Source organism: Saimiri boliviensis, chromosome 1 (genome assembly GCF_048565385.1).
Source record: "Saimiri boliviensis isolate mSaiBol1 chromosome 1, mSaiBol1.pri, whole genome shotgun sequence".
NCBI lineage: Eukaryota > Metazoa > Chordata > Mammalia > Primates > Cebidae > Saimiri > Saimiri boliviensis.
In genome coordinates this window covers 115,375,763-115,403,683 of record NC_133449.1, presented here as the reverse complement: position 1 = coordinate 115,403,683, position 27,921 = coordinate 115,375,763, and the positions used below count along the sequence as shown (strand labels likewise).

General features: G+C 50.9%; 1 protein-coding gene across 1 annotated transcript; it reads left to right on the top strand.

The window, feature by feature from the left end:
* Positions 1-210: 210 nt before the first annotated feature.
* CETP (cholesteryl ester transfer protein) lies at positions 211-27,428 on the top strand. The gene is made up of 16 exons (XM_003943472.4): positions 211-369; positions 1,297-1,411; positions 9,042-9,176; positions 9,267-9,337; positions 9,571-9,658; positions 10,738-10,807; positions 11,035-11,095; positions 13,834-13,925; positions 15,130-15,309; positions 16,698-16,748; positions 19,666-19,830; positions 24,791-24,858; positions 25,251-25,284; positions 25,739-25,811; positions 26,903-26,988; positions 27,178-27,428. Exons 1-16 carry the CDS (start codon positions 252-254, stop codon positions 27,250-27,252), a joined length of 1,482 nt encoding a protein of 493 aa, XP_003943521.2. The 5' UTR covers positions 211-251; the 3' UTR covers positions 27,253-27,428.
* The last annotated feature ends 493 nt before the right edge of the window (positions 27,429-27,921 follow it).

Genomic DNA, 27,921 nt, shown 5'->3' with positions numbered 1-27,921 from the left:
ACGTAAGGGATGGCAAAAGTGGTGGGAATGGTGGAGGGGAGACAAGCAGAGGTTGGGATGCTCTTGTTGAACGTCTGGCTCTGAACTCAAGAGGAGGCCAGAGAGCCTGGGCAGGAAGGAGGTGAATCTCTGGGGCCAGGAAGGCCCGGCTGCCCGGAAAAGCCTCATGTTCCGTGGGGGTTGGGTGGATGTATATATACAGGCTCCAGGCTGAACGGCTTGGGCCACTCACACACGGATGCCCGATAACCATGCTGGCTGCCACCGTCTTGACCCTGGCCCTGCTGGGCAATGCCCACGCCTGCTCCAAAGGCACCTCGTGTGAGGCAGGCATCGTGTGCCGCATCACCAAGCCCGCCCTCTTGGTGTGTAAGTACCAGTGCCCTCCTCTCTGTTCATACATCTGTCTGCCCTGGCAGGGCTCTTTTCATGGACACCCACTATGCCAGCAGCATCCCTGGCCTGGAGCCAGCTCTGAAGCTGGCTGCCACAGTAGCCCAGAGAAAGGAGTGTCCTGGGAGGAAGATGGGCTGAGCGGAGCTGTCCTCACCCTCTCCTGACCTCACTTCAAGGTCAAGTTCTTTGGTGAGAAGGTCCTAGCTGGGCTGCAAATAGCCAGGTGTAGGGATTTGTGCTTGTCTGAGACCCAGAGTCATTGGGGTTCAAATTAAGGTTCAGATCTGAGCCAGGTTAGGGGGTTGAGTCAGGGGATGAAGATGAGGAGGTTGGTGTATATTTGGTGTTGGGGGTCACTCTGTGGCCAGAGTCAGGAGTTGCCAGGAGCTCAGGTGACGGAGGCTGCATCACCAACTGCTGCGTGACTTTGGCCAGCTCCCCTGCCCTCTCTGGGCCTCAGCCTCTTGCTCAATACAATAAAGGTATAGGGATGCTAAATGACAGAATTCTAAAATAGCACATCGCCAAGTTCAAGAGCCAGGATTATAGACCCCCAGGACTACAGGGAGTGTCACAGCATTGTCTGGGTGAGCTAGGGTGAGTGTGTGGCTGGGCTCAGGGCTGCCATTTGATGAGGATCACGGGGTTCCCATGCATCAGGATCCAGAGGCTAGGGTATGATCAGGATCTCTGGCTGGGGTCAGGATTGAACCTCTCTGTGTCCTCTACAAATTGCCATCGACCTTACACTGAGAGGGAGGCCCAGTCCACCCCTCAGCTTTAAGTCCTGCTGGGGAGCCTAGTCCCAGAGAGGCTGAGTCATGGCCAAGACCGGTTGTGGGTGGGAGTGGGGGGCTTGGCATGGGCCTGCAGCCCCTCAGCCACTGCCCTCCCCTCTAGTGAACCAGGAGACTGCCAAGGTGATCCAGACTGCCTTCCAGCGAGTCAACTACCCAAATATCACAGGCGAGAAGGCCATGATGCTCCTTGGCCGAGTCAAGTATGGGTTGTACAAGTGAGTTGGGCCTCGGGTGTCACCAGGCTGGGGGTAGGGAGGCGGGAAGAACAGCCTGAGGCTTGCCCCCAGCCCACAGGGTGGAAGGGCTGGGGGAGGGAGGGACTCAGGTCTCTCCCCTGGACTTGGAACCGGAGCCTGACCACCTCCCCTACCCCCACCCTCCATCCCCTGGTGCCCTGGGGGTACTTAGTGAGTGTATCAAACTCTCTAATAGCCCCTCTATGAGTCAGGCTTCGAAGGGTCCTTTCCCATTGCCCTGGGAAGATGAAGGTCTTATTGGGGGCTGAATGGAGGATAAGGTAGAGAAATCTCAGCAAAATGATTATCTTTTTTTTTTTTTTTTTTTTTTTTTTTTTTTTTTTTTTTGAGACAGAGCTTCGCTCTTGTTACCCAGGCTGGAGTACAATGGCCCAATCTCGGCTCACGGCAACCTCCGCCTCCTGGGTTCAGGCAATTCTCCTGCCTCAGCCTCCTGAGTAGCTGGGATTACAGGCACGCGCCACCATGCCCAGCTAATGTTTTGTATTTCTAGTAGAGACGGGGTTTCACCATGTTGACCAGGTTGGTCTCGATCTCTTGACCTCGTGATCCACCCGCCTCGGCCTCCCAAAGTGCTGGGATTACAGGCTTGAGCCACCGCGCCTGGCCTTTATCTTTTTTTTAAAAAAAGTTTATAAATGTTGTTTTCTTATAATACAGATAGGGGCCTCACTCTGTTGGCCAGGTTGGTCTTGAACCTTGGCCTCAAGCAATCCCCCCGCCTCAGCCTAAAATGAGTATCTTGACATTATTTGGGATGATGGTAACAGCAGAGGGCCGGTTGTGGGCTAGGTGCTTTTCCAAACAGCATCTCATTTTATCTTCACCTTTATCATATACTTTTTCTTTTTCTTTCTTTCTTTTTTAAAATTTTTTTGAGACAGCGTCTCCCTCTGTCATTTAGGCTGGAGTGCAGTGGCATGATCTCAGCTCATTGCAACTTCTGTCTCTGGGTTCAAGCAATTCTTGTGCCTCAGCCTCCAGAGTAGCTGGAATTACAGGCGCACACCATCACACCCAGCTAAGTTTTGTAGAGATGGGGGTTTCACCGTGTTCGCTAGGCTGGTCTCAAACTCCTGATCTCAAGTGATCTGCCTGCTTCCATCTACTGAAATGCTGGGATTACAGGCGTGAGTCACCTTGTCCAACCCTTTATCTATCTTAATCTTTATTTTATGTATTTATTCATTTATTTATTGAGACGGAGTCTTTCTCTGTCAACCAGGCTGGAGTGCAGTGGTGCCATCTCAGCTCACTGCAACCTCCACCTCCCAGGTTCAAGCCATTCTCCTGCCTCAGCCTCCCTAGTAGCTAGGATTACAGGTGCCCACCACCAAGCCCAGCTAAATTTTAGTAGAGACGGGTTTCGTCATATTGGCCAGGCTAGTCTTGAACTCCTGACCTCAAGTGATTCTGCCCACCTCACCCTCCCAAAATGCGGGATTACAGGCGTGAACCTTTATCATATATTTTATCCTCATCTGTAAAAAAGGATAATGCCATCTTCCGGATGGCCCTGCTTAACAAATAAGGAAACAGGAGCTGATAGAGGTTTCCCAGCCTAGCCGAGCTCACGTGCAAACTCAGCTCAGTCTCGGGAACTTGGCCACCTTCCTGGAAACTCAGGCTGCCCTGGAGCCTGGGTCTCTGTCTGTGCGTCAGTCTGAGACCCCAAGCGTGAGGCAGACATTGTTCAGGAACTTTATCTTTGTCTTAAAGCCAATCTCCTCCTCCTCCTCCTCCTCCCTAGCCCTGCTAAACACCCCAGGAGTGGTCTCTGCTACCAGAGCACATTGGGCCTGGAATCTTGGTAATTGTTTCTGAGCCGCCAGGGGGCGCCGGCGGTGCAGCGTCACCTTTTGCAGGAAAACTCCTGCCGCTAGGGGGTGCTGTGGAGGCGTCCCAGCCACACCCTCTGTGCGACCTTGGGCTTCAGATTACGCTTCTGTAAAAGAGGATAATGGGCAAGGTACAGTGGCTCCCACCTGTGATCCCAGCACTTTGGGAGGCCGAGGCAGGAGGATTACTTGAGCCAGGGTTCAAGATCAGCCTGTCTCTATAAAAAATTTAAAAATTAGCTGGGCGTGGTGGTGTTTGCCTGCAGTCCCAGCTACTCAGGAGGCCAAGGTAGGAGGATCATTTGAGCCTGGGAGGTCAAGCCTGCAGTGAGCTATGATTGCGCCACTGCACTCCAGCCTGGTAACAGAGCAAGACTCTGTTGCTAAAAAATAAACGAGGATAATGCTATCCTAGACCTATGCTGCAAGAGGTCAGATGTGGCAAAAGCATCTTGAGAAGTTAAAGAAATATCATCCTTAATAAATCAGCAATAATTCAGTTAGACCAGACTGCCATAGACTAGATGTCACAGTCATTCATACTTAACTGTTATCCGAGGCAAGGCCCGCTGGAAGCTTCTTACTATGGCTTCCAGTGGGGTCCCAGTGAGCACTGCTGGCTGGGCTAACGAAACTCCCGAAATACCGGACAACATGGGAGACTGGCTTTGGGGAGTCTATCGCTTTGCCATTGACAGGAATGACTTCTGGAGGAACTCGATCCTCAATTTGGGACTCTTTACTGTGGGAGTTTGGCTGGTCAGGAACTTGAGTGACATTGACCCTGACCCTAATCCTCACCAGGAGTGTGGCCAAGTAGACAAATGGAATCCTATGCTGAACCTGAACCTTCCATAAAAAGCCTGCAATCTGTGACCACCACGAGATGTGCCCTGATGGCAGCCGAAGTTTGATTCAGATGGGCACCTTCCTTTACCCTTTCCTGCCTAGTTTTCTCTTGTTCCTTGAGTCCACACAGAATTCCATTCTCTGGTCAGCAGACAGGCTTACGCTAAAGTATGGCCTCTGTTCTGTAAGGTTTTGTACGTAGTCGCTAAGCTTCTGCAGGGGGTGACCTTTGCTCTTGTCCTGAGAAATAACTAGGCTGTTTTAACAAGCATTTGAAATAAATACTGCACACACACACACACACACACACACACAGATATACATATATATATATATATATATATATATATATATATATATATTATCCCAAAACATATATGGGTGGGGTAGAAATAAAATATGATTGGCCATGATGAGCGTTAGATGAAGCTGGATCATGGTAAAATGAGAATTCTTCACATTATTCTAATGGGAATAGAATAGAATATAACAGAACAGACGGGGAAAGCCAGATATACACAGATTCTCCTCGTTGGGCAGTGTGTCACAGTGGCTTATAATATAGGATCTGGAGTGGGATGGACCAAGGATCAAATCCCCTTCTACTGAGGTTTTTTGAAGCCATGTAAGCTGTCTGAGCCATTTCTGTCTCAGTTCAGTGGGTACAGCAACAGTGACCACCTCCTGGGTAGCTGTGAGGATTAAACCAGGACATGCGTTTAAACTCTCAGCACAGTGCCTGCCACAGTGTGTGTCCGGTACTTGATGGCTGCTTCTATTGTGTCATATTCCATGTGCTGAAGCCGGGCCCCAGGGGAGAGTTCAGCAAGGGTAGAGGGCATGGAGTGAATGTGGTCCGCTGGCCTCCCGTTTCTCCTCTCTGATCCTTGCTTCCCAAGGATCCTTGCTGAGCCCCACCTCTGACCAAGCCCCTGGCCACACATCTCCTCTGCTGTGCCTACACCAAGACCCCAGGCCCAACAACTCCGCAGTTGTTCAGCTCCACCTCTGCCCCGGGCCTAGCTCAGACCTCCTCCTAGTGAGGAGCCTCCTATCTTTCAAACTCCCACCCTCCACCTGATGACACCTCCTCCAGGAAGCCCTCTGTATCAGTTTCCTATTTTCTGCTGTTAAAAAAAAAATCACTCCAAGTTTAGTGGCTTAAAATGACAGAAGTTTATAATTTTACAGTTAAAAAAGGCTAAAAGTCCACCGTGGCTCTCCCTGAGCTAAGATCAAGATGTCAGTAGAAGCAGATTCCTCTGGGGGCTCTAAGGGAGAATTAATTCCCTTGCCTTCTCCAGCTTCTAGAGGCCTCCCCCATGCCTTGGGCTCTCTCCATCTCCTTTTGTTTCAGGCGTTGAGGGGAGCTCCCTGCTCTGACTTTCTCATTTATGGTATTCCCCTCCACTTTCCAGCAGCTGTGATTGTCCCAAATCCTGTCATCTAGCTCTTTAGGCCGGAAAAATTATGATCTACCAGAGTTCAAGGCCTTGAAAGCACCTTTTCCCACTGTCCTTTCTCACAGCGCGTGCTGGAGCCCACCCTCGTGCTAGAATCTGTGAAAATGGGGAACGCACCGGGTGCTGTTCTCCTCCTCCACCCACATCGGTCCTGCAGCCTGACTGCTTTTTCTGTTTTTCAAGATGAAGTTTTGCTCTCGTTGCCCAGGCTGGAGTACAATGGCACGATCTCAGCTCACTGCAATCTCTACCTCCCAGGTTCAAGCAATTCTCCTGCGTCAGCCTCCCAAGCAGCTGGGACCACAGGCATGTGTTACCACGCCCGCTATTTTTTTTTTTTTTTTTTTTTTTTTTTTGCATTTTTAGTAGAGATGGAATTTCACTATGCTGGCCAGAGTGCTGAGATTACAGGCATAAGCCACCGCGCCAGGCCCAGTATGACTGTTTTCACTTACTCTCTACTGTCTAATTATGTGCAGAAGTCAAGAATTTAGTCAAGCCGGGAGCGGTGGCTCATGCCTGTAATCCCAGCACTTTGGGAGGCTGAGGCGGGTGGATCACGAGGTCAAGAGATCGAGACCATCCTGGTCAACATGGTGAAACCCCGTCTCTACTAAAAACACAAAAAATTGGCTGGGCATGGTGGCGCGTGCCTGTAATCCCAGCTACTCAGGAGGCTGAGGCAGGAGAACTGCCTGAACCCAGGAGGCGGAGGTTGTGGTGAGCCGAGATCACGCCATTGCACTCCAGCCTGGGTAACAAGAGCGAAACTCCGTCTCAAAAAAAAAAAAAAAAAAAAAAAAAAGAATGTAGTCAAAGGAGGTTCATGTGTTAGGAGCTTACACAGCTATTACCAGAAGGGATGCCACTCAAAAATTTGGTATGCGTCCAAGGGTGTTGGCTCATGCCTGTAATCCCAGGACTTTGGGAGGCTCAGTTGGGTAGATCACCTGAGGTCAGGAGTTCAAGACCAGCCTGGCCAATATGGTGAAACCCTGTCTCTACTAAAAATGTAAAATTAGCCAGACTTGCCTGTAATCCCAGCTACTCAGGAGGCTGAGGCAGGCGGAGATTGCAGTGAGCTGAGATTGCCCACTGCACTCCAGCCTGGGTGACAATAGCAAAAACTCAGTCTAAAAAAAAAAAAAGAAAGAAAAAAAGAAAAGAAAAGCTAGCATGGTGGCTCAATCCTGTAATCACACCACTTTGGGAGGCTGAGGTGGGAGAATCACCTGAGGTCAGGAGTTCAGGACCAGCCTGGCAACATGGTGAAACCCCGATTTTACTAAAAATACAAAAATTAGCCAGGTGCGGTGGCGGGCGCCTGTAGTCCCAGCTACTGGGGAGGCTAAGGCAGGAGAATCGCTTGATCCCAGGAGGCAGAGGTTGCAGTGAGCCGAGATCACACCACTGCACTCCAGCCTGAGCAACAGAGCCAGACCCCATCTCAAAACAAAAACAAAAACAAAAACAAATGTAGCCGGAGGTTTAAATTTCTATAGAATTGAAAGAAGATTGGAGACTATAGTATGATCTAATTCCAGATTAGAGCGTTTAGAAGAATGTGGAGTCTGGTCAACATAGGGAGACCCCTATCTACACAAAAAAATACAAAAATTAGCCAGGTGTGGTTGGTACGTGCCTGTGGTCCCAGCTATTTCGGAGGCTGAGGCAGGAGGATTGTTGGAGTTTGAGGCCACAGTGAGCTGTGATTACACAACTGCACCAGCCTGGGCCACAGAGAGGCACCATGGGAAAAAAAAAAGAATAAAGTAAAGAAAAGGGCCAGGCGTGGAGGCTCACATCTGTAATCCCAACACTTTGGGAGGCTAAGGCGGGTGGATCACGAGGTCAAGAGATCGAGACCATCCTGGCCAACATGGTGAAACCCCGTCTCTACTAAAAAACACAAAGGTTACCTGGGCGTGGTGGTGCATGCCTGTAATCCCAGCTACACGGGAGGCTGAGGCAGGATAATTGCTTGAACCCAGGAGGCAGAAATTGCAGTGAGCTGAGATTGCGCCACTGCACTCCAGCCTGGCAACATAGCGAGACTATGTCTCAAAAAAAAAAGAAAAAGAAAAAGAAAAGAAAAGAAAGAACTAAAAAAAAAGAAGGAAGAATCTGGAACAATCTAGTTGTTTTCTATACTATAAGTCTTTGCCAATCTATTTTTAAAGATTTTTATTTTTAATTTTTGTGGGTACATAGTAGGCATATATATTTATGGGGTACATGAGATGTTTTGATATAGACATGCAATGTTTTGTCAAGAGTCTCCTCTGTGGCCCAGGCTGGAGTGCAATGGCGCAATCTCAGCTCACTGCAACCTCCGCCTCCCGGGTTCAAGCAATTCTTCTGTCTCAGCCTCCCTAGTAGCTGCACCTACAGGCACCTGTCATCATGCCCGGTTAATTTTTTTGTATTTTTTGGAGACAAGATCTCACCATGTTGGCCAGGCTGGTCATGAACTCCTGATCTCAGGTGATCTGCCCACCTCGGCCTCCCAAAGTTCTACGATTACAGGTGAGAGCCACCTCGCCAGCCTGCCAATCTATTTTTGATCTAACTTCACCTCTGATGGTGTCTCCGTACTTTTTGGAATCCATTTTCACGCTCCTTCACATACCATTTACATTTCTAAGAATGTACCCTTTTCATTTCATCTAATTTATCTCATTTGTTGACATACAATTGTTCATAGTATTCTCTCATAATTCCTTTTATTTCTGTAAGATGGGTAATAATGACCTCACTTTTATTTCCGGTTTTGGTAATTTGAGTCTTTTTTTCTTGCCAGTCTAGCTAAAGCTTTGTTGATTTTGTTGATCTTTTGGAAACACCAACTATTGTTTTCACCGATTGTTGGTGTTTTTCTATTCTTTATTTCATTTGTAGCCGCTAATATCCTGATTACTTCCTTCCTTCTGCTAGCTTTGGGCTTAGTTTGCCTTCATTTTTCAAGTTTCTTAAGGTGGAAAGTTGGATATTGAATTGAGATTTCTCTTTTTTAAAGACAGGCATTTCTAGATCTAAATGTCCCCGTGAGCACGGTTCCCTCCATCTTCAGCCCAGCATGGTTGACTCTCTCTGGGCATTCTTCCCTGGTCACCTCTCCCCCACTTCTCCTCTTCTGCCTCCTCTTCCACTTTTCAACACCCTGTGATAACACTGGGACCACCCAGATAATCCAGGATCATCTTCCCATCTACCCCAAGGTCCTTAACTTAACCATATTTGCATATGGGTAAAATGAGTCGAGTGGGTGTCCATCATTTGAACATTGGGTAACAAATTTGTAGGTTCTGTGGATTAGGAGGCAGACATTCTGGAGGCTATGATTCTATCTTCCACCCTCGCCTAGGCAAAATTGGAGGGTCACTCCTTGGGCTTCCTGGATGATCTCTGACGTCCTTCCTCACTCCTGTTCCTTCCCAGCATTCAGGTCAGCTACTTGTCCATTGCCAGCAGCCAGGTGGAGCTCGTCGAAGCCAAGTCCATTGATGTCTCCATTCAGAATGTGTCTGTGGTCTTCAATGGGACCCTGAAGTATGGCTACACCGCTGCCTGGGGGTAAGCATTCCCATCAGCTGATGCACCATGCCCTGGCCCGCTCTGGGCTGAAGGGCAGAATGAGGGTCCTGGGTCCTTGGCTCTTTGCAGGTTGGGCATTGATCAGTCCATTGATTTTGAGATCGACTCCGCCATTGACCTCCAGATCAACACACAACTGAGTATGTGTCCAGCGTCCTCTGGGGAAATGGGAGCCAGACGCTAGGGCTTGGCCTCAGCAGAGTGGGGAGGTTGTGCAGGCAGAGGGTTCTGGGGCCACCAAAGGAGTCCCGGCCTGGGAAGTTTGCAGAGTTGGGGAGCCCAGAGCTGGCCAAGCTCTTGGCTGACCTGGGCAGCATGTGGGTACCGCCCAATAGCGGAGACTGCCCTGAGGTTGTGTTGGGTTTCCCTGCAGCCTGCGACTCTGGTAGAGTGCGGACCAATGCCCCCAACTGCCACCTGTCTTTCCATAAGCTCCTCCTGCATCTTCAAGGAGAGCGAGAGTAAGTACACCGCCCTGTGGCCCCCATTCCTGCTCGTGCCCATCCTGTTAGCGTGCCCACAGCCTCTCCAGGCTCAACCCCACACAGGGCATGCTTGTGGGTGGCCAAAACTGGGGGTAGAATACCTTTAGTGGGGTCACCTCCTACCCCTTCCCATCAATACACCCTCAAAGGCTGGAAAACAATAGCCACCTAACAGCTATTAAGAACTCGCTGTGTGCCAAACACTATCCCAAGCCCTTTGCATGAATTAATTGATTTTGTCCTTAAAACCAACCCTAGGATATAGAATTTGTTATCATCCCCTTTTTACATGTGGGTAAACTGAGTCACAGAGTGGTTAGGAAGGAAAAGCTCATATCTACGGAGTGCATTCTGCAGCCCAAACACCACACTAATTCACAGCTAAAACTCATGTCAAGCGCAGTAACTTGCTGAGGACATGCAACTCACCACTGAGGGACAAGGGCAGGATTTGAACCCAGCATTCTCCGACCCCAGAAGCTGAGTTCCTAGATACTTAATCTACTGCTTCCCAGGGTGGCACTTTTTGTCTTGGCCAACACCCTCTGTCAGGGAGCTGTGGGTAACCCCATTGCACAGAGGAAGATACCGAGGTTGAGAGAGACCCTGGTCTGCTGAATTTGAATGCAAAATACATAAATAAATAAGAATAAATAAAATAAAGAGAGAGACCCTGGTCGTATAACCAATGCCAAACCTCGAAGGCAGAAGTGAACGGGTGGGTAGGTCTGGAGAGGAGCCCTCTATTCAGGCGATTTTCTGCCTCTGGCGAAGACGGAAACGTGTGTGAACTGGACTCTAGGCACGTTCTCGTGTGCGTGACAGGTGTGAGTATGCAGGAGCTGGTCCTTCCTGAGGGATTCCGGAAGGGTGCCGTGGTTAATCCTTGGGTCTGAGGTTCAATGTTCTCAGCTGCAAACTGGGGGCGATAATTCCTACCTCCTGAGCTACATGAGTCAGGACCAGCAGAGCCCTGAACAGTGCCTGGTACACAGTAGGTGCTCCAGGATGCACAGGTCTGGTCAGGGGCTCACTGTGGTGTTTGCTGCCCTCAGGCCTGGATGGATCAAGCAGCTATTCACAAACTTCATCTCCTACACCCTGAAGCTGATCCTGAAGGGACAGGTGAGTGAGGCTGGCTAACTCCCTGTGGCCCAGGGCCATGCCTGGGAGGCTGGAACCCTTTCCTCCCTGCCCTTCCCCGAGAAGGAGCCACTCCCATCTTCCCAATGTGGAAGTCCCCTGTGCTAGTTCCCAGCATTGCCACCAGCACGCAGCTGGAAGGAGGCGCTGCCCTGCCCCTCCGCTGGCATCCTTTCCTGCCTGGAAAGCACCTGCTCTGTCTGCCCCAGGTCTGCAAAGAGATCAACGTCATCTCCAACATCATGGCCGATTTTGTCCAGACAAGGGCTGGTGAGTGGGTTTCTGTCTTCATGGCTCAGAAGACAGCAGTGGGAGCCAAAAAGCCACCTGCTGCACTGCATGGCCTTGGGACCGTCACTCCTCCTGTCTAGTTCCCATGGGCTCTGTCTGGCTCTGACACTTGATGATTCATTCCGGGCAGGCTTTGGCAAGTCTCTGCCCCTTAGGGCTGCAGCCTCACAAGCTGTGTGACGTTGGGCAAATCACTTAATCTCTCTGACTCTCAGTTTCTTCATGGATAAAATGGGGGTGATAACAGCATCTACCCCACAAGGTGGTTGTAAAAATTGAGTAGGGAAAAAATGTATGTAAAATGAGTAAGACGCTGCCTTGTACCTCGTACCTGGCTTATCCTGAACCCTTATTATTATGACTGTTATTATCACCACCTGATACCCTGCGCCATGCACAGTCACCAACATTTCAAATAGCAGAAGACATCGATGAGAGATAACGATGAAGAAAGCTGTGTGGGGATCGGGAACTCCCTGCCCTTCTGGGTCCCTTCCCTCCCTTCCCATCAGGCCTCAGGTTAAGGGGGACCTCCCGCAAGGCTGTGCAGTGTAGGAGAAACTACTCAGGACTCAGTTTCATCATCCGTCCAGTGGGGACGTCCCTGGTCATTGGGAGGAACCTCAGACAAGACAAGAGGGTGGCGAGGAGTGGGAAGCACTGTTCTGTGCCAATCATAATAATAATAATAAGGCCAGGCGCGGTGGCTCATGCCTGTAATCCCAGCACTTTGGGATGCCGAGGCAGGTGGATCACCTGAGGTCGGGAGTTCAAGACCAGCCTGACCAACATGGAGAAATCTCATCTCTACTAAAAATACAAAATTAGCCAGGTATGGTGGCGCATGCCTGTAATCCCAGCTACTTGGGAGGCTGAGGCAGGAGAATTGCTTGAACCTGGGAGGTAGAAGTTGCAGTGAGCCAAGATCACACCATTGCACTCCAGCCTGGGCAACAAGAGTGAAACTCCATCTCAAAAAAAAAAAAAAAAAAAAGTAATAGCCATTGGTTACTGAATGATGCCCTAAATCAGGTGTCCCCAAACTTTTTACACAGGGTGCCAGTTCACTGTCCCTCAGACCGTTGGAGGGCCACCACATACTGTGCTCCTCTCACTGACCACCAATGAAAGAGGTGCCCCTTCCTGAAGTGCGGCAGGGGGCCAGATAAATGGCCTCCGGGGGCTGCATGCGGCCCGCGGGCCGTAGTTTGGGGACGCCTGCCCTAAATGGTGCCCTGCACACAGTAGATGCCCATGGATGCCCAGGACTACTTTATACCAAACACTTATGTTAGCTATGGAATCCTCACAATCACCCGTGAGGAACGTACTGCTGGCCCCCATTCCACTGAGGAGGAAATAGAAATTACGGAGATGAGAGGACCCTATCCCCTCACTAGGAAGTGGAAGCAGAATTTGAACCTTGGCCCTTCGAAAACTCCAAAAGCCCCCTGCTCCCCTCCCCATCCCCCTGCTCCCAGCTACTGTGCTGCGTGTAAGGCCTCCCGCTGTACTCCTTACCTGTGGACAGGGAGGTGGCTGGGCTGAGGAGACCACCTGCTCCTTATACCCTGGCACACAGTAGGTGCTCAGTAAACAGAGGCAGCAAGGGAACGGTGGAACCCCAGGTGAGGAGGTCCTCTGGGCCACTGTGGGGTGTCAGGAGGGGAGGTTACAGGCACAGGCCCGTGGCAGGCATCCGAGGCTCCGGCCAAGGCACGAAGGGCTGAGCACCGTTCTGTCTTCCTGAGTGGCCAATCTGTCCCTCCCCTTCCCTCTACTCTCATATAGCTGGAACGTCTGTCTCTTTGGAATCCCCATGCCAGTAGCTGTGCCATTAATAGGAATGCTGGTGGGCAACACTAACAGGAAGGAAGAGTGAGGAAGCAGTTTCTGGACTGGCCCAGGCAGCCACAGAATTCAGAGGGCGCTGGGAGGTCGGAAGGGCTGTTTCATGGGGACGTGGTTTGAGGGAGGAGGCAGGTGGGGTAACCCGGACTCCCATCTGTGCGCCGCGTCTCTCACGGCGGTTCCGCACCAGGGGTTGGAAACTACAGCCAGTAAGCCAAACGCATTTGGCTGCCTGCTTTCAAGAATGCAATCATACTGGAACGGAGCCGTGCCCGCTGGCGTGCGTGTTGGCGACGGCTGCTTTTGCATTACAGCGGTAGAGCAGACTAGTTGCAACAGAGACCACGTACCCCGCAAAGCCTGAACTATTCACTATCTGGTTCTTTATAGAAAAAATCTGCTGCTCCCTGTTCTAGACTATAGAACTCAGGACAGACGGGTGATTAAGTCCAGGAGGACTCCAAGATTCTCCTGGAAGTAGATTAGGAAAAAATATAATCAGATCGCTCACATGGCCGGGCCCTCGTGTGTGTTTACACAGCCTGCTCATCGGAGATGAGGACTCGGATGCTGGGCGAGGGCAGGGCCCTGCCCTGTTCCCCTGCAGTGCAGAGCGGAGCTGGGTTTCAGCCCGTCTTGAACAAGTCCCATGCTCTGAACAAGCCCTCTAGAAGGGCTTTACCTACCCAGACAGACTTGAGAAAAGAGAATGAAAAAGTGCAGCACTCCTCCCCACACACCCGGGCCCCACTTTACAGAGCGGAACACTGAGGCTGACGCTTGGGCACCTGTGTGGGGGCAAGACAGCGGTGACTCCAGGCAGTTCCCCCGTCCTGAGGCCACACCTTGATCTTTTCCTCCTGCAGCCAGCATCCTTTCAGATGGGGACATCGGGGTGGACATTTCCCTGACAGCTGATCCCGTCATCACAGCCTCCTACCTGGAGTCCCATCACAAGGTAGGAGGGTGTGAGGGTGGGGGCAGGGCCCAGCTTCCCCAGGGGAGTAGGTCCTTGCCTGTGCTCTGACAGCCCAGTCCCCCAGCTTCAACCCAGCAGCCAAGCGTCCAGGGCCACTCCTCCCCATTCCTGATGCAGCCGGGAGGGCAGGCCACAGTGACGTGCCTCCGAGCCTCCTCTGTAGGCACCAGGGCTCCCCACTGCAAGGATCCCGGCAAAGCACCAGCTCCTTCTGGAGGGCTTGTTTGGCTTTTGTCATCCTCTACAGGTGGATTGTGCCCCACCCCTGGGGGTATTGGCAAAAGCTTTGGACCCTCTATTACTGCTGTAACAAAGAAATCCAAAATCATAGCTGCTTAAACATGATAGACATTCGTTTCCCTCGTGTCACGGCCTGAGCATCTGCAGCCGGGGGGCATCTGGAAGCTCCAGGGCGTCAGGCACGCAGGCCCCTTCCACTGGGTTCTCAGCCAGCCTCAGGTGTGGCCTCATCGCAGGGTCCTGGCCGGCTGGCATGACCACCACACTGCTCTGCTCACATCCCATTGGCCTGAACTTGATCACAGGATCCCACCCTAGCTGCAAGGGAAACGGAGGAATTTATTCCAGCTAGATATTGAGACTAGCTAAAAATCAACTGGTACAGAGAGATAGGAGAAGATTTTACAGCAAACCAGCCATCTTTGTCACAGAACCTCTCCCCAGAAAACTGAACAGAAGGATCATTTTGGAGGTTCATGGACATTACTAAAGCCTGTTCACGACCTGTGGGCTGGATGACTTAGAGGCTCAGGGGACTGGACAGCGGCTTGTTTTCCCAATTTTGGCCTCCAGGTGGTCAATGGAATGCCCTCTGCAGGGGCAGGGCCAGTGGTCGGCTGGGGGTAGGGGTGGCAGCTGGAGGTCCATGGTCACCAGCTGTCCTGACCAATGTCGTTACTCGAAGGCAGGAATGTCCCCTGTGAAGGTGGGAACCACATCTGTCTGGTTCACTTCCCACAGTGGTTGAGACACAGTCAGCACTCGGGAAATATTTGTTGAATAAGTGAAAGCCCCACCGGGGAAACTGGTGCAGCTCTTTCCTCAGTTTCCCCATCTGCACTCTGGGCTGAATGCTTTCCAAGGTTCCTCCCAATCTCCCTGAAGCTGGACCTGAGCCCAGCAGGGCGACACGGAGTCCAGCCAGTATCCCGGCTTCCTCCAGGGTCGTTTCATCTACAAGAATGTCTCGGAGGAACTCCCGCTCCCCACCTTCTCGCCCACACTGCTGGGGGACTCCCGCATGCTGTACTTCTGGTTCTCTGAGCAAGTCTTCCACTCCCTGGCCAAGGTAGCTTTCCAGAGTGGCCGCCTCACGCTCAGCCTGATGGGAGAGGAGTTCAAGGTGAGTGGGTGAGGCTGGGCTGCTAGGGAATCCAGATGGCATGTGGTATGTGTGTGTGTGCACATGCGTGCAGAGGAGGGAGGAAACCCAGAAACTTGGTGGTGGGCGAAAGAGCTAGGGACCATCTAAGCTGGAGCAGTAACAGTCAAGTCCAGGCTGGGGGCAGTGGTTCACGCCTGTAATTCCAACCCTTTGGGAGGCTGACACAGGAGGGTCCCTGGAGGCCAGGAGTTCGAGATCAGCCGGGGCAACATAGGAGACCCCTGTCTCTACAAAAATAAAAATAAGTTTAAAAATTAGCTGGGCATGGCAGTGCGTACCTGTAGTCCCAGCTACTCAGGAGGCTGAGGTGGGAGGATCACTTGAGCCCAGGAGGTTGAGGCTGCAGTGAGCTTTGATGGCACCACTGCACACCAGAATGGGTGACAGAGTAGGACTCCATCTCAAAAAAAATAGTAAAGTCCAGCATTTTTGGGGGTCGACTGTGTGTTACCAGATAGCTAGATGGACAGATAGAACAATCAATAGATGGATTTAGGTAGAGATACAGCTTGGCATGTAGTAACCATGCTAAATATAAGATGATATTGGCCAGGCGCAGTGGCTTATGACTGTAATCCCAGCACTTTGGGAGGCTGAGGCAGGCGGATCACCTGAGGTCAGGAGTTTGAGACCAGCCTGACCACCATGGAGAAACCCTGTCTCTACTAAAAATACAAAATTAGCCAGGCATGGTGACACATGCCTGTAATCACAGCTACTCATGAGGCTGAGGCAGGAGAATTGCTTGAACCCGGGAGGCAGAGGTTGCAATGAACTGAGATCACACCACTGCACTCCAGCCTGGGCAGCAGGAGTGAAACTTTGTCTCAAAAAAGAAAAAAAGATGATATTAGTCTTACATTTATTGCACAGTTACATTTGCTGCACTCACCCTGTGAGATGAGTACTATTGTTACCTTGGTTTTGCAAACAAAAAACAGCAAAGCTCAGAGAAGGTAGGTGACTTACTGAAGATCACACAGCTTGTAAGAGGTGCTCCGAAGCTGGGACTCTTCACCTATACTGCACCAGAAGTGCTTAGGTGGTTTCCAGGCCATGCCTGTCACTGAACTCATGAGGAAACTGAGGCCGCCAGAGGGGAAGTGACGTGCGCAAGGTCACGCAGCCCGTGTGAGGCAGAGCAGGGAGCAGAAGCCAGGCCTCCAGCTGGATGGGGGTTCCCTGCCCCACAGCCTGCCCGGAGCATCTCACATGTTGTCTGGAAGGTTGGGAGCTGGATCTGAGGAGGGCTTCAGTCCTTGAAACTGTACTCGGTCCCTGCAGAGTTTCCCTCTGAGGAGTGGCCTTTACACCCCCCAACCCCCGACTTCCCCATCTCTTTGCAGGCAGTGCTGGAGACCCGGGGCTTCAACACGAACCAGGAGGTCTTCCAGGAGGTAACTGTCCCTACCCCTGTGTGGGGTTTATCTCACATACCCCAGTCTTGCTCTGGCTTCAAGACCTCCCATACAGCCAATAACAGCAGCAATGGCAACAATTCTAGCAGCAAACCCAGCTCCTTCTAGGGTGTCCGGCATGGAGCGAAGCTCTTGGTGTGTGGGACTTCCTTCAGTGCTCACACCTACGCTAGGAGTGGGGCACTCAAACCACCCCTGTTTTACACACAGGGCAACAGTGAATGTCAAGACTGGGTTTGAGCCCAGCTCTGTTGCCCCCCCAAAGATAATGCTCCATTCCCTGCTCTATCACCCAGGCATAGGGCCTCATAGGGGGCTGGAACCCCAGGATTAACTCCAGGTTCAGAGGGCCCCAGCAATAAGTGACTATTGATTACTCCTGATCCCAAAGCCAACTTCAGGCAAGCTCCTTGGGGGTCACGGCCTCTTCTTGCTATGCCCAGTGGCAATGATGTTCAAAATCCCACTCCTCATTGCAGGGTTCCACTAAGAACCCATGATCTCCTTCCTCAAATGGACCTCGTGCTTTCTGAGTAAGCCTCCCTCAGCTTTCTGGTCACCTCACTCCCCCACCCACTGCAATGGCTTCTTCAGGCCTTCCTGCCATCCTCAAATCTCCAGCTGCCCCTCCTGTGTACCTTCCACTTCCCTCTCCACACACGGCCTCTTCCCAGAGAGCTGAGCAGAGTCACCCACAGAACTTCACCCCACGTGTCTGCTCCCAATTCCACCCACTCACCCACACCTGCGTCTTCCTGCAACCCTCTCCTGTTCTAACAGAGGACGGTCCCTCTTCCCTTATGAACTCAGACCACCCAGGCTCTTTCCCCAGCTTTTCAATGTCTCTCTCTCTGCATGTTTGCAACTGACAATATTGAGCAGCCCCTGACTGGGTCTTCTCCCTCAGCCCCTTGACTGAGTCCTGTTCCTGTGATGTCCTATTTCCAGTCTTTCTACTTCTCTGTCTCCACCTCCTCCTCAGGCCAGGCTACCATTATCTCTAGTAGGGACCCACCTGCAGCTCCCAGTGGGTCTCCCTGTGTCCTGATACCCTCCTACAATCTGTTTCCCATAGCAGCCAGAACAATCTTCTCAAGAAACCAAACTGCTCATTCACCTGCCTGCTTAAAGCTGGTGTAGGATACCGGCTAAATGCTCTGCCCTGGCCTCCAGGGTCCGGCACTTTCTCATCCTGTCTGCCTTTCAATCTAATTGTTTTGAACCCAGTGTAATTGTTCAGTTTAAGAGTTGATGATGTCTTTCACCAGCTCTGGAAATTTCTTTCTTTCTTTTTTTTTTTTTTTTGAGACAGAGTCTTGCTCTGTGGTCCAGGCTGGAGTGCAGGGGTGCGATCTCAGCTCACTGCAATCTCTGCCTTCTGGGTTCAAGCCATTCTCCTGCCTCAGTGTTGAAATTACAGGTGTGGGTCACAGTGCCTGGCCCATCAGCTCTGGAAATTTCTTCGTCACTCTCTCTTCCGTGATTGCTCCATCACTATTTTTTCCATTCCTACCTCCTTGAATTTCCACAAGACACACATCTCATTCCATTTTCCATCTCTTTTCATGCTTTCCATCTCTTTCATCTGGATGCTAAGTTCTAGATAGTTTCTTCAAGTATCTTTTTAAGTTCATTAGCTCTTTTTACAGCTGTGTCTTAATCTGTTTACTTACCCACTGAGATTTTCATTTTATTTATTTATTTATTTTTGAGACAGAGTCTCATTCTTGTTGCCCAGGCTGGAGTGCAGTGGTACAATCTCAGCTCACTGCAACCTCCACCTCCTGGGTTTAAGCGATTCTCATGCCTCAGCCTCCTGAGTAGTTGGGATTACAGGTGCGCGCCACTGTGCCTGGCTCATTTTTTTTTTTTTTTTGTATTTTTAGTAGAGACAGGATTTCACTATGTTGGCCAGGCTGGTCTTGAACTCCTGACCTCAATTGATGTGCCCGCCTCAGCCTCCCAAAGTGCTGGGACTACAGGTGTGAGCCACCGCACCCAGCCACCTCTTTCTTTCTTTCAAGCTGAGCTATGCATTGAATTAAACCATTTGTTGTACATCCAGTGGTTCGATGGTTTTCTGGAGTATGTAGTCTCCTTAAGCCCAGTCCCACAGGTTGTAATTGGAGGTCCTCAGGCCACACGCCTCAGCCCCTCTGGCTGTCTGCCCATTCCTTATGTTGGCCATGCTCCTTCCACGGGCTGTCATCTACACTGTCCCCTCTACCAGCATGGTCTGCCCTCCCCCATCCCATCTGCTCCTCCTCCACTCAGAAAAGGCCTCTCCCACCTCCCTGATGACTAGGTCAGATCGCCTCGTGCCACAGCCTGGCGTGTCTCTCCTTTAAATACTCCTCAGCCGCAGTTGTACGTTTCATTCTGGGATGTCCTGGTTAAATCTGAGCTCCTGCCGGTATAGCCCGCAGCTCCCGGGCTCTCCCCTCTATCTGTACCCCTAGCCCAGGGCTGAAGCACAGTCAGTACTCATTGATATTATTAAATCAAAGCTACAGCCGCTTCCCTCGGAGGGTCACCGTGCAGCGCGTCCTGTCTGAAGCTCTTTCCACAGGTTAGCTCATTTCCTCCTCAGGACAATCCCATGAGGTAGGAACTATGATCATCTCCATTTTACAGATGAGGAAAGTGAGGCCCAGAAGGTTAAGTAAAGGCATTCTCAGCACATCCTGAAAGAGGCGTTCTAGCTTCACTCGCACACAGATGAGAAACGGAGGCCCAGAGATGAGAGTCCTAATTTGCACCGTGTGGGGCCTGGGCACTACCCCAGGCTGCTTCCTTTTCCCCAGACCTGGACCCCCGAGCTAGCTTTGTCCTTCCCATCTCTGCGGGCAGGGACGATGGGCCCCTGTCCGGGACACGGGAACCCTGTCTTCCACAGCTTGTCGGCAGCCTCCCCAGCCAGGCCCAAGTCACCGTCCACTGCCTCAAGGTGCCCAAGATCTCCTGCCAAAACAAGGGCGTCGTGGTCAGTTCTTCAGTGATGGTGGAATTCCTCTTTCCACACCCAGACCAGCAACATTTTGTAGCTTACACGTTTGAAGAGGTGAGGCGGGTGCAGGGGGAGGGGAACCTGACTCACAGCTGGATCGTAGGGGCCGAGGGCGGGGCGGGGGCGGGGCGCGGCGCTCTGAAATCCCCAGATCCTTCTCACCATCTCTGCCGGCACTGGTTGTCTCTCACACAGGGCTCCTTATAATCAAAATTACACCACGCATGTAACGAGGGGTACACACATGATTTCCACAGTTTAGGTGATATTTTCTCTTTTCTTATTTTCATTTTTTTGGAGACAGGGTCTCACTCTGTCACCCAGGCTGGAGTGCAGTCTCACAATCACAGCTCACTGCAGCCTCAAATCCTGGGCTCAAGCGATCCTCCCACCTCAGCCTCCTGAGTAGCTGGGACCACAGGCACACACAGCCACACCCGGCTAATTAAAAAAAAAAATTCCTTAGAGACAGGGTCTTGCTATGTTGTCCAGGCTGTTCTCAAACTCCTGGCCTCAAGCAATTCTCCTGCTTCAGCCTCCTGAGTTGCTGGGGTTACAGGAGTGAGTCAGCATGCCAGGCATGTTTTCTTTCATTCTTATTTTTATTTATTTGTTATTTATTTATTTATTTGAGACAGAGTCTTGCTCTGTTGCCCAGGCTGGAGTGCAGTGGCACAATCTCGGCTCACTGCAACCTCTGCCTCCCAGGTTCCAGGGATTCTTGTGCCTCAGCCTCCCAAGTAGCTGGGATTACAGGCATGCACTACCATGCCTAGCTAAATTTTTGTATTTTTAGTAGAGACAGGGTTTTGCTATGTGAGCCAGGCTGGTCTCAAACTCATAGCTTCAAATGATCTGCCCACCTCAGCCTCCCAAAGTTCTAGGATTACAGGCATAAGCCTCCACACCAGCTAGTATTTTCCTTTTAAGCTCAGTGGTAGACAATGTTGTTTGCTACCCAGCTCCACAGCCCTCCATCCATTAGGGCCACATCAGTTTCCAAATTCTGAATTTTTGTGAATTTGTGAAAGTTGTGTAGTGTACAGACACTGGATATATTGCAGAACACCCAGTAGGGTCTGGCTGGCACCCCACGATCAGACACACTGGTATTTCTCCTCATATGAAGGAAGACAAATACCGTAGATTGCTTCCTAGACAATGGCCAGGTTTTTGCCAACAAACTCAAACTTAAGAAAAAAGTTGCAGTTTTTAGATCCTGTTTAATTTTATAATTGCAAATAAGGAATTAAAGAGCAGTATTATCTTTAATGCTACTTAGAGTATCTTTTTTTTTTTTTTTTTTTTTTCTTTTGAGACAGAGTCTCACTCTGTTACCCAGGCTGTAATACAATGGTGTGATCTCGGCTCCACCTCCCAGGTTCAAGCGATTCTTGTGCCTCAGCCTGCCAAGTAGCTAGATGGGACTACAGGCACATGCCATCACGCCCAGCTAATTTTTAGTAGAGATGGGGTTTCACCATGTTGGCCAGGTTGGTCTCGAACTCCTGACCTCCAGTGATCTACCTGCCTCAGCCTCCCAAAGTGCTGGGATCACGGGCGTGAGCCACTGTGCCTGGCCAATATTTCTTAATACATTAAGAACCAAAGACAAGAGCAATGAAAGCATACTGTGGAAAATATAGAAAAGTAGAAGAAACCCACTGTCACTATAACCCCCTTGTCCAGAGGCCTTCAATGTGGTTACTGGGTGCATTTCCTTGTGGTGCTTTATTCTTTTTAAATAAACTTTTTATCTTGGAGTAACTTTAGATTTGAATAAAAGTTGCAAAGTGCAGAGAGTTCCCGTATCCCTCCAGCTGCTTCCCACTTTGTTGACATCTTACATAACCACGCTACGCTGTCATATCAGACAGAGTAATATTGTTGCACGACTATTTACCAAACTCTAAACTTTATTTGACTCTCCCCAGTTTTTCCACTGATATCTTTTTCTTTTCCAAGATCTGATCCAGGATAGAAGATAATATTCAGCTGTTCTTTGTTTGTTTGTTTGTTTGTTTCCACCCAGGCTGTGGTGCAGTGGTGCAATCACTGCTCACAGTAGCCTTGATCTCCCTAGCTAAGGTGATCCTTCCACCTCAGCTTTCCAACTAGAGATGGGCACCACCACCTAGAGATAGGGTGTTGCCATGTTGTCCAGGCTGGTCTCGAATCCCTGGGCTCAGGTTATCTGCCCACCTTGGCCTCCCAAAGTGTTGGAATTACAGACATGAGCCACTGTGCCCAGTTTATTTAGCCTTTCAAATATCTCTTTAATTTTCATATTGTTTTCCTTTTTGTTATTCTGTTTTATTCCTTTAGGCTTTCTCATGCGGATGTTTATTTACTTATTTTTTTGGTAAGAATCTGAAACGTTGAGCATTTGTTAAAGAAAACGTGATTCAATGACACTGTTAAAGCATGGTAAAAAAAAAGACTGTTTGGGACCCTCGTGACAGTATAGGAACCACTGCAGTAGGGTCTTAGAGTAGGGAGAGAACTTGTCCTCAACTTCAAACGTGGGCAGGGGAGAATCTATAGCCAAGGAGCAGGATGAGGTCAGAGATGGAAAATTACCAAGAGAAAACATCAGAGCTAAAGGGGATTCTGCCTAAAACCAACCTACCAGGATTGTAGCTGAAGACAGGGTCATCAGACAACATCTTGGGGGACGTGGAGGTGGAGGAATCTGATCAGATTTCAAGGGTGATCACATATGGAGAATAGGGGTTCTTTTGCTAAAATTGGATTTTATGAGAAGTGCACAGATGGTCCTGGGAAGAGGTTCAGGGGCCCGACTAAAGTTAGAATCTTTACCACTGTAACAAACACCTCTTAGCCCCGCATTTCCCCGCACTGATCCCCCCATTCCTGGAATGTCCTGTTTCATTCCAAAGCACTGCATTTCCTCTCCCCCGACTTTCCTAGGAGTCTGCCCTTGTTCCTGCCTCCTGAAGACCTCCCCTGTTGCTTTTGAGTTTGGCTGTGTACAGAAAGGATTTTTAGAAATCTATGTTAACCAGGGCGTGTGTGTGTGTGTGTGTGTGTGTGTGTGTGTGTGTGTGTTGGAGCTGAAGGGAGTGCTCCCAGAAGGGAGAGAGCCATGGGAAGGTGCCCTGGCCCAGGCCTGAGGAGGGGAATCACAGTGTGGTCAGGGACAAGGGTTGTTTGAGGTGAAGGCCGGAAGGTACATTGAGACCATCTCATGGAGGCTTAAAGACCAGAAGGAGGAAGTAAAAGCCACAGAGGCTTTGGGATTAGGGGAGGGAGGAGATGACAAGCTTGGTGCTGGTGCAGGACTGTGGGATTCGGGAGGCATCAACTGAGCCCTGGCTAAAGGGACAGAAAGCAGGAACAGCCTTCAAGCCTCAGCCACGCCCACCCCTTTGCTGCAGAGAGGGAAGAACCAACGGGACACTTGTTCAAGGCCACATATCACATTCAGACCAGAGCCAATAGTTCTGCACCCCCAGCACATTCATTCATACATTCATTCATTCATTTTCAACAATAACTGTTGAGGTTTTACTGTGGGCCAGGACCATATGGTTTCTGATCTCATGAAGCTTACGGTCTAATGGGAAGAAAGAAAAAATAGACAAACAAAAGGCTATATAACCACTAATTGTGCCCAGTGCTATCAAGTAAAAATGGGTGGTCAGCAGAGGTGCTTATACAACTTATAACTCAAAATCCAGCATCTATTTGAAAGTGATCTAGTGTCATGGGCCTCGAACTTTGACAGGCATCAGAATCACCTGGAGTGGGGTTACTGCACAGACTTCTGGAGCCACCCCCCGGGGTTTCTGGTTTGGTGGGTCTGGGGTGGGGCCTGAGAATCTGCCTTTACCACACATTCCCTTCTGCGTGGTGCGAATGCTGCTGGTTAAGGGACCACACTTCCTCCACCACCTTGCTTTGATGATGGTTTTACTTGGGAGGTGGAGGGAGTGCTATGCAGGAAAGCCCAGGTCCATGCTTGTTTCTGACCAAACAGGAAGAAACCACTGGGGATGTGGATAAGTCAGAAACCAGGAGAGAAAGTGGCATGGGCCAGGCGCGGTGGCTCAGGCCTATAATCCCAACACTTTGGGAGGCTAAAGCGGGTGGATCACTTGAGGTCAGCAGTTCGAGACCTTTTTTAGGTTTCTCAAAAAACTTAAAATAGCCGGGCGCGGTGGCTCAAGCCTGTAATCCCAGCACTTTGGGAGACCGAGGCGGGTGGATCACGAGGTCAAGAGATCGAGACCATCCTGGTCAACAAGGTGAAACCCCGTCTCTACTAAAAGTACAAAAAATTAGCTGGGCATGGTGGCGCGTGCCTGTAATCCCAGCTACTCAGGAGGCTGAGGCAGGAGAATTGCCTGAGACCAGGAGGCGGAGGTTGCGGTGAGCCGAGATCGCGCCATTGCACTCCAGCCTGGGTAACAAGAGCGAAACTCCGTCTCAAAAAAAAAAAAAAAAAAAAAAAAAAAAAAAAAAAAAACTTAAAATAGGCCTGGAGGGCTGGATGCAGTGGCTCACACCTGTAATCCCAGCACTTTGGGAGGCCGAGGTAAGTGGATCATGAGGTCAAGAGATCAAGACCATCCTGGCCAACGTGGTGAAACCTCGTTTCTACTAAAAATACAAAAATTAGCCAGGCGTGGTGGCACAGGCCTGTAATCCTAACTACTTGGGAAGCTGAGGCAGGAGAATCACCTGAACCTGGGAGGTGGAGGTTGCAGTGAGCTGAGATTGTGCTACTGCACTCCAGCCTGGTCAGCAGAGTGAGACTCCATCTCAAAAAAAAAAAAAAAGAAGAAAAGAGAGGAAAACAGAAAGTGCCCACGTGACTTCTCAGGTCCTAACTCTGAAGCCACAGGTGCTAGGGAACTCTCCTCAGAAGAGCAATAGCTAAGCCTGGTTCCCATGGTCCCTCGTGGAAAGAATCAGGCGCCCTGGGCTAGGAGGGTTGCTCTCTGCTTCAGGGAAAGCCCCGGCTCATAGCAAATTTGGTTTCTCTCCCCAGGATATCATTACTACCATCCAGGCCTCCTATTCCAAGAAAAAGCTCTTCTTAAGCCTCTTGGATTTCCAGTATGTGCTACAGAGAAGAGGGGATGGTCGACTCTGCAAACCTCTCCCTGGCCCCTTGGAGTCAGGCGCAGGACGGGTGTTGGTGGGGAAATAGGGCTCCTTCCCTCTGGGGCATGTGGCCTGACTGCAGGGAGATAAGACCCTCACCCAGAGAGAGTCTTAGTCCGGAAGAAGGCAGGGGCATGAGGAAGAATGGAGGGAGGGCCCAGCCGGTGGAGAGCACTGCCTGAGCCAGGGCCTGGCAGCTGGAACAGCAAATCTCAAGAGTCCCTAGAAAGACCTGAGCAACGAGACAGAAGCACTGGCTATCATTCCTAGAGTTTCTTTTCCGGTGGATAGTACAGGAGAGGGTCTGACAGAGGGTCAAATTCTCATCTCTTTTTTTATTTCAGGATTACACCAAAGACTGTTTCCAATTTGACTGAGGTAGGTGGCCTTGGATAGACCGGGAGAAAGAAGTCCTGCAGGACCTCCTGCCTTAAGGAAAGCAGGCAACCAGATCAAAATTACCTGGACCAAGTGGTCCATTCTGTGTCTCTTGTGACCTTTCTTCTCCCTGCCATGTCTGTTGGGAGAGCCCTTGTGTTGCAAAAATGAGAGCGTGTTGGTATGGACTGGGCTTAGGGCAGAAGAGTACTGGCCAAGCAGCCCCTCCCTGGATCTCAGTTTTCCCTCTGTGGAATGGGCTAGCAATCCTGGCCCTCCCCAGGGCAAAGGAGGGACCACTCAGGAGAGGCACCATCTGGGGCAAGAGGAGGGAGTGGGTTGGATGTATTTTTTCGCAGATGGGCATGAATGCTTTGCCCAGGCTGTGTGGCATCTGCCCTGTGGGTCACTTCCGTGCTCCAGGGAGCACTCACCATGGGCTTCTGATCAGCAGAGCAACTCCGAGTCCATCCAGACCTTCCTGCAGTCAATGATCGACACTGTGGGCATCCCTGAGGTCATGTCTCGTAAGTGTGGGCTGGAGGGGAAATGGGGGTGCCAAGCTTGACCGAGCTTCCCATTCACCTTGTGGGCCCTTCCCAGGCAGAGCTCCAGGTGCCCCTGTTCCCAGTCATTGACACTTAGCAGTCTGGGCCCCCTTCCCTCTCCCTGCTGGTGGCATTGCATGCCAGTGACTCAACCAGATGCACAGAGCCCTGTTTCTGGTTTACCTGCAGAATATTATCTCTGCCACCCCACGGGTTGGCTCAACCCACTTTCAGGACACAGGTTTCCTAACAGCAACCTGAGATGGCAGAAAGAGCCCTGGGCTGGGAGGCTGAGACCTAGTTCTAGCCCAGCCCTGAACCTCAGTTTCCCTTTCTGTAAAATGGGAGTGTTGAACTTGATGGTTCTGAATTTTCCTTTTGACCTTGAAACGGTAGAATTTTTGTCCCTTTGAGGTGACTCAAGTGGTAGACTCTCAGACATCATGGCACACGTGTGCTGGGGTGTGGACATGTGGACGAGGCTCTGCTGAGAGCTTTCTGCCGCCTTCCCCACAGAGTATGTTGAGCCGACTGTGCCTTCCTTTAGAATATCTGCTTGTCCACGTGGCTTAGGTAGGAAGAAGGGCATGGAAATGGAATTATCCTGGCGGGGTGTTTTGGCATCTCTTGGCCTCATTTTCCCCATCTGAACCATGGAGCTAAAACTAGAGGGGAGTGGATTAAGCCATCCCTACAGCTACTTGCAAGGAGGCCACTCTGTGTGGTTGCAAAGAATGCTTTGAGAAGCTGTGTGGGGAAGGTTCCTTCCTAGCAGGGTAGATTAAGCTAACTGCAGGTCATGCAGCCATTGTGGGTGGGTTGGGAGCCCAAGTTTGGGACAGAGTGGAATTTCTTTGGGCAGCAGAGTGGCAAGCGCTACCAGCAGGCAAACTGCTCTTCCCCATCCTCAGAAGCACTGGCCCACTCTTCTAAATCAAAGTGAAAAAACATGTTTACAGAATGTAGGTCCAAAGAGGTCTCGGCATCTGCCACTGTCCAGGGTGGCAGAGCCTCAGGCCTGCCCTGCTCCCCAAGAAGGGCTGACTGGGGGGCTCTGTCCCCTGTCCCAGGGCTCGAGGCAGCGTTTACGACCCTTATGAACAGCAAAGGCCTGAGCCTCTTCGACATCATCAACCCTGAGATTATCCCTCAGGATGTGAGTATAAACCCCCCTCACCAGCCCTCCCTCACCTCCCTCCCTGGGGAGGGAGGCCCAGATAAGATTTCCGGGGTGACTGGGGCCTACTGGGGAGACAGGCAGAGGGGTCCCCATTAGCTTGGCTCCCTCCTGGCGGCCTGGGAGTCAGCCCAGCCTGCCCCTCTCTCCTCTGGCCTCTCCCTCCAGGGCTTCCTGCTGCTGCAGATGGATTTCGGCTTCCCTGAGCACCTGCTGGTGGATTTCCTCCAGAGCTTGAGCTAGAAGTTCCAAGGAGGTGGGGGTGAGGCTTGAACCAGAAGGCAAGCACCAGGCTCGCAGCTGGAGCCCTGGCGTCTCCTCCATCACGGTGGGTCAGGGTGGGAGCACGGAGATAGACATTGGCTCCCACCCCCTGCCTGTCCTAAAGACCCACTGGCATTAAAATGCTGTGTCCAAGAGCTGGAGAGTCCTTCTCTGGCTGGGGGGTGGAGGGAGGGGGAAGAGCTGTGTCTCGCCAGCGCCATCCACCTCCTTTCAGCCCTTCCAAGGCAGCTGCCCCCAAACCCTCCAAGCTCCACAGTGCCTGGAGGAAGAAATTCAAACCTCTCTACTTGGGACTCAAGGTCCTCCCTGATCGGGTCCCTGGATACCTTCCAAATTTATCCCCTTTAGCCCAGCACTCTTCTCGTCTGACCAACTTCCTGCATGAGCTGTCACACACTCTCTGTCCCGTGGGGTTTCAGTGCTGGACAGGAAGTGAGGGGGAACCGGGGCTTCAGATCTGAGACAGTGGGAGGGGAAGGGGCCCTCAGAGGTCTGGTTTCTGGTAGAAAGGGAGGAAGATAGAGCCTCTAAAAAGGCAAACCCTTTATTCCAGAAGAGAAACCTCTCATGAGTCTATTTCCAGCTCCTCCTCCTCCTCCTCTTCTCCTTCTCCTTCTTCTTCACAGA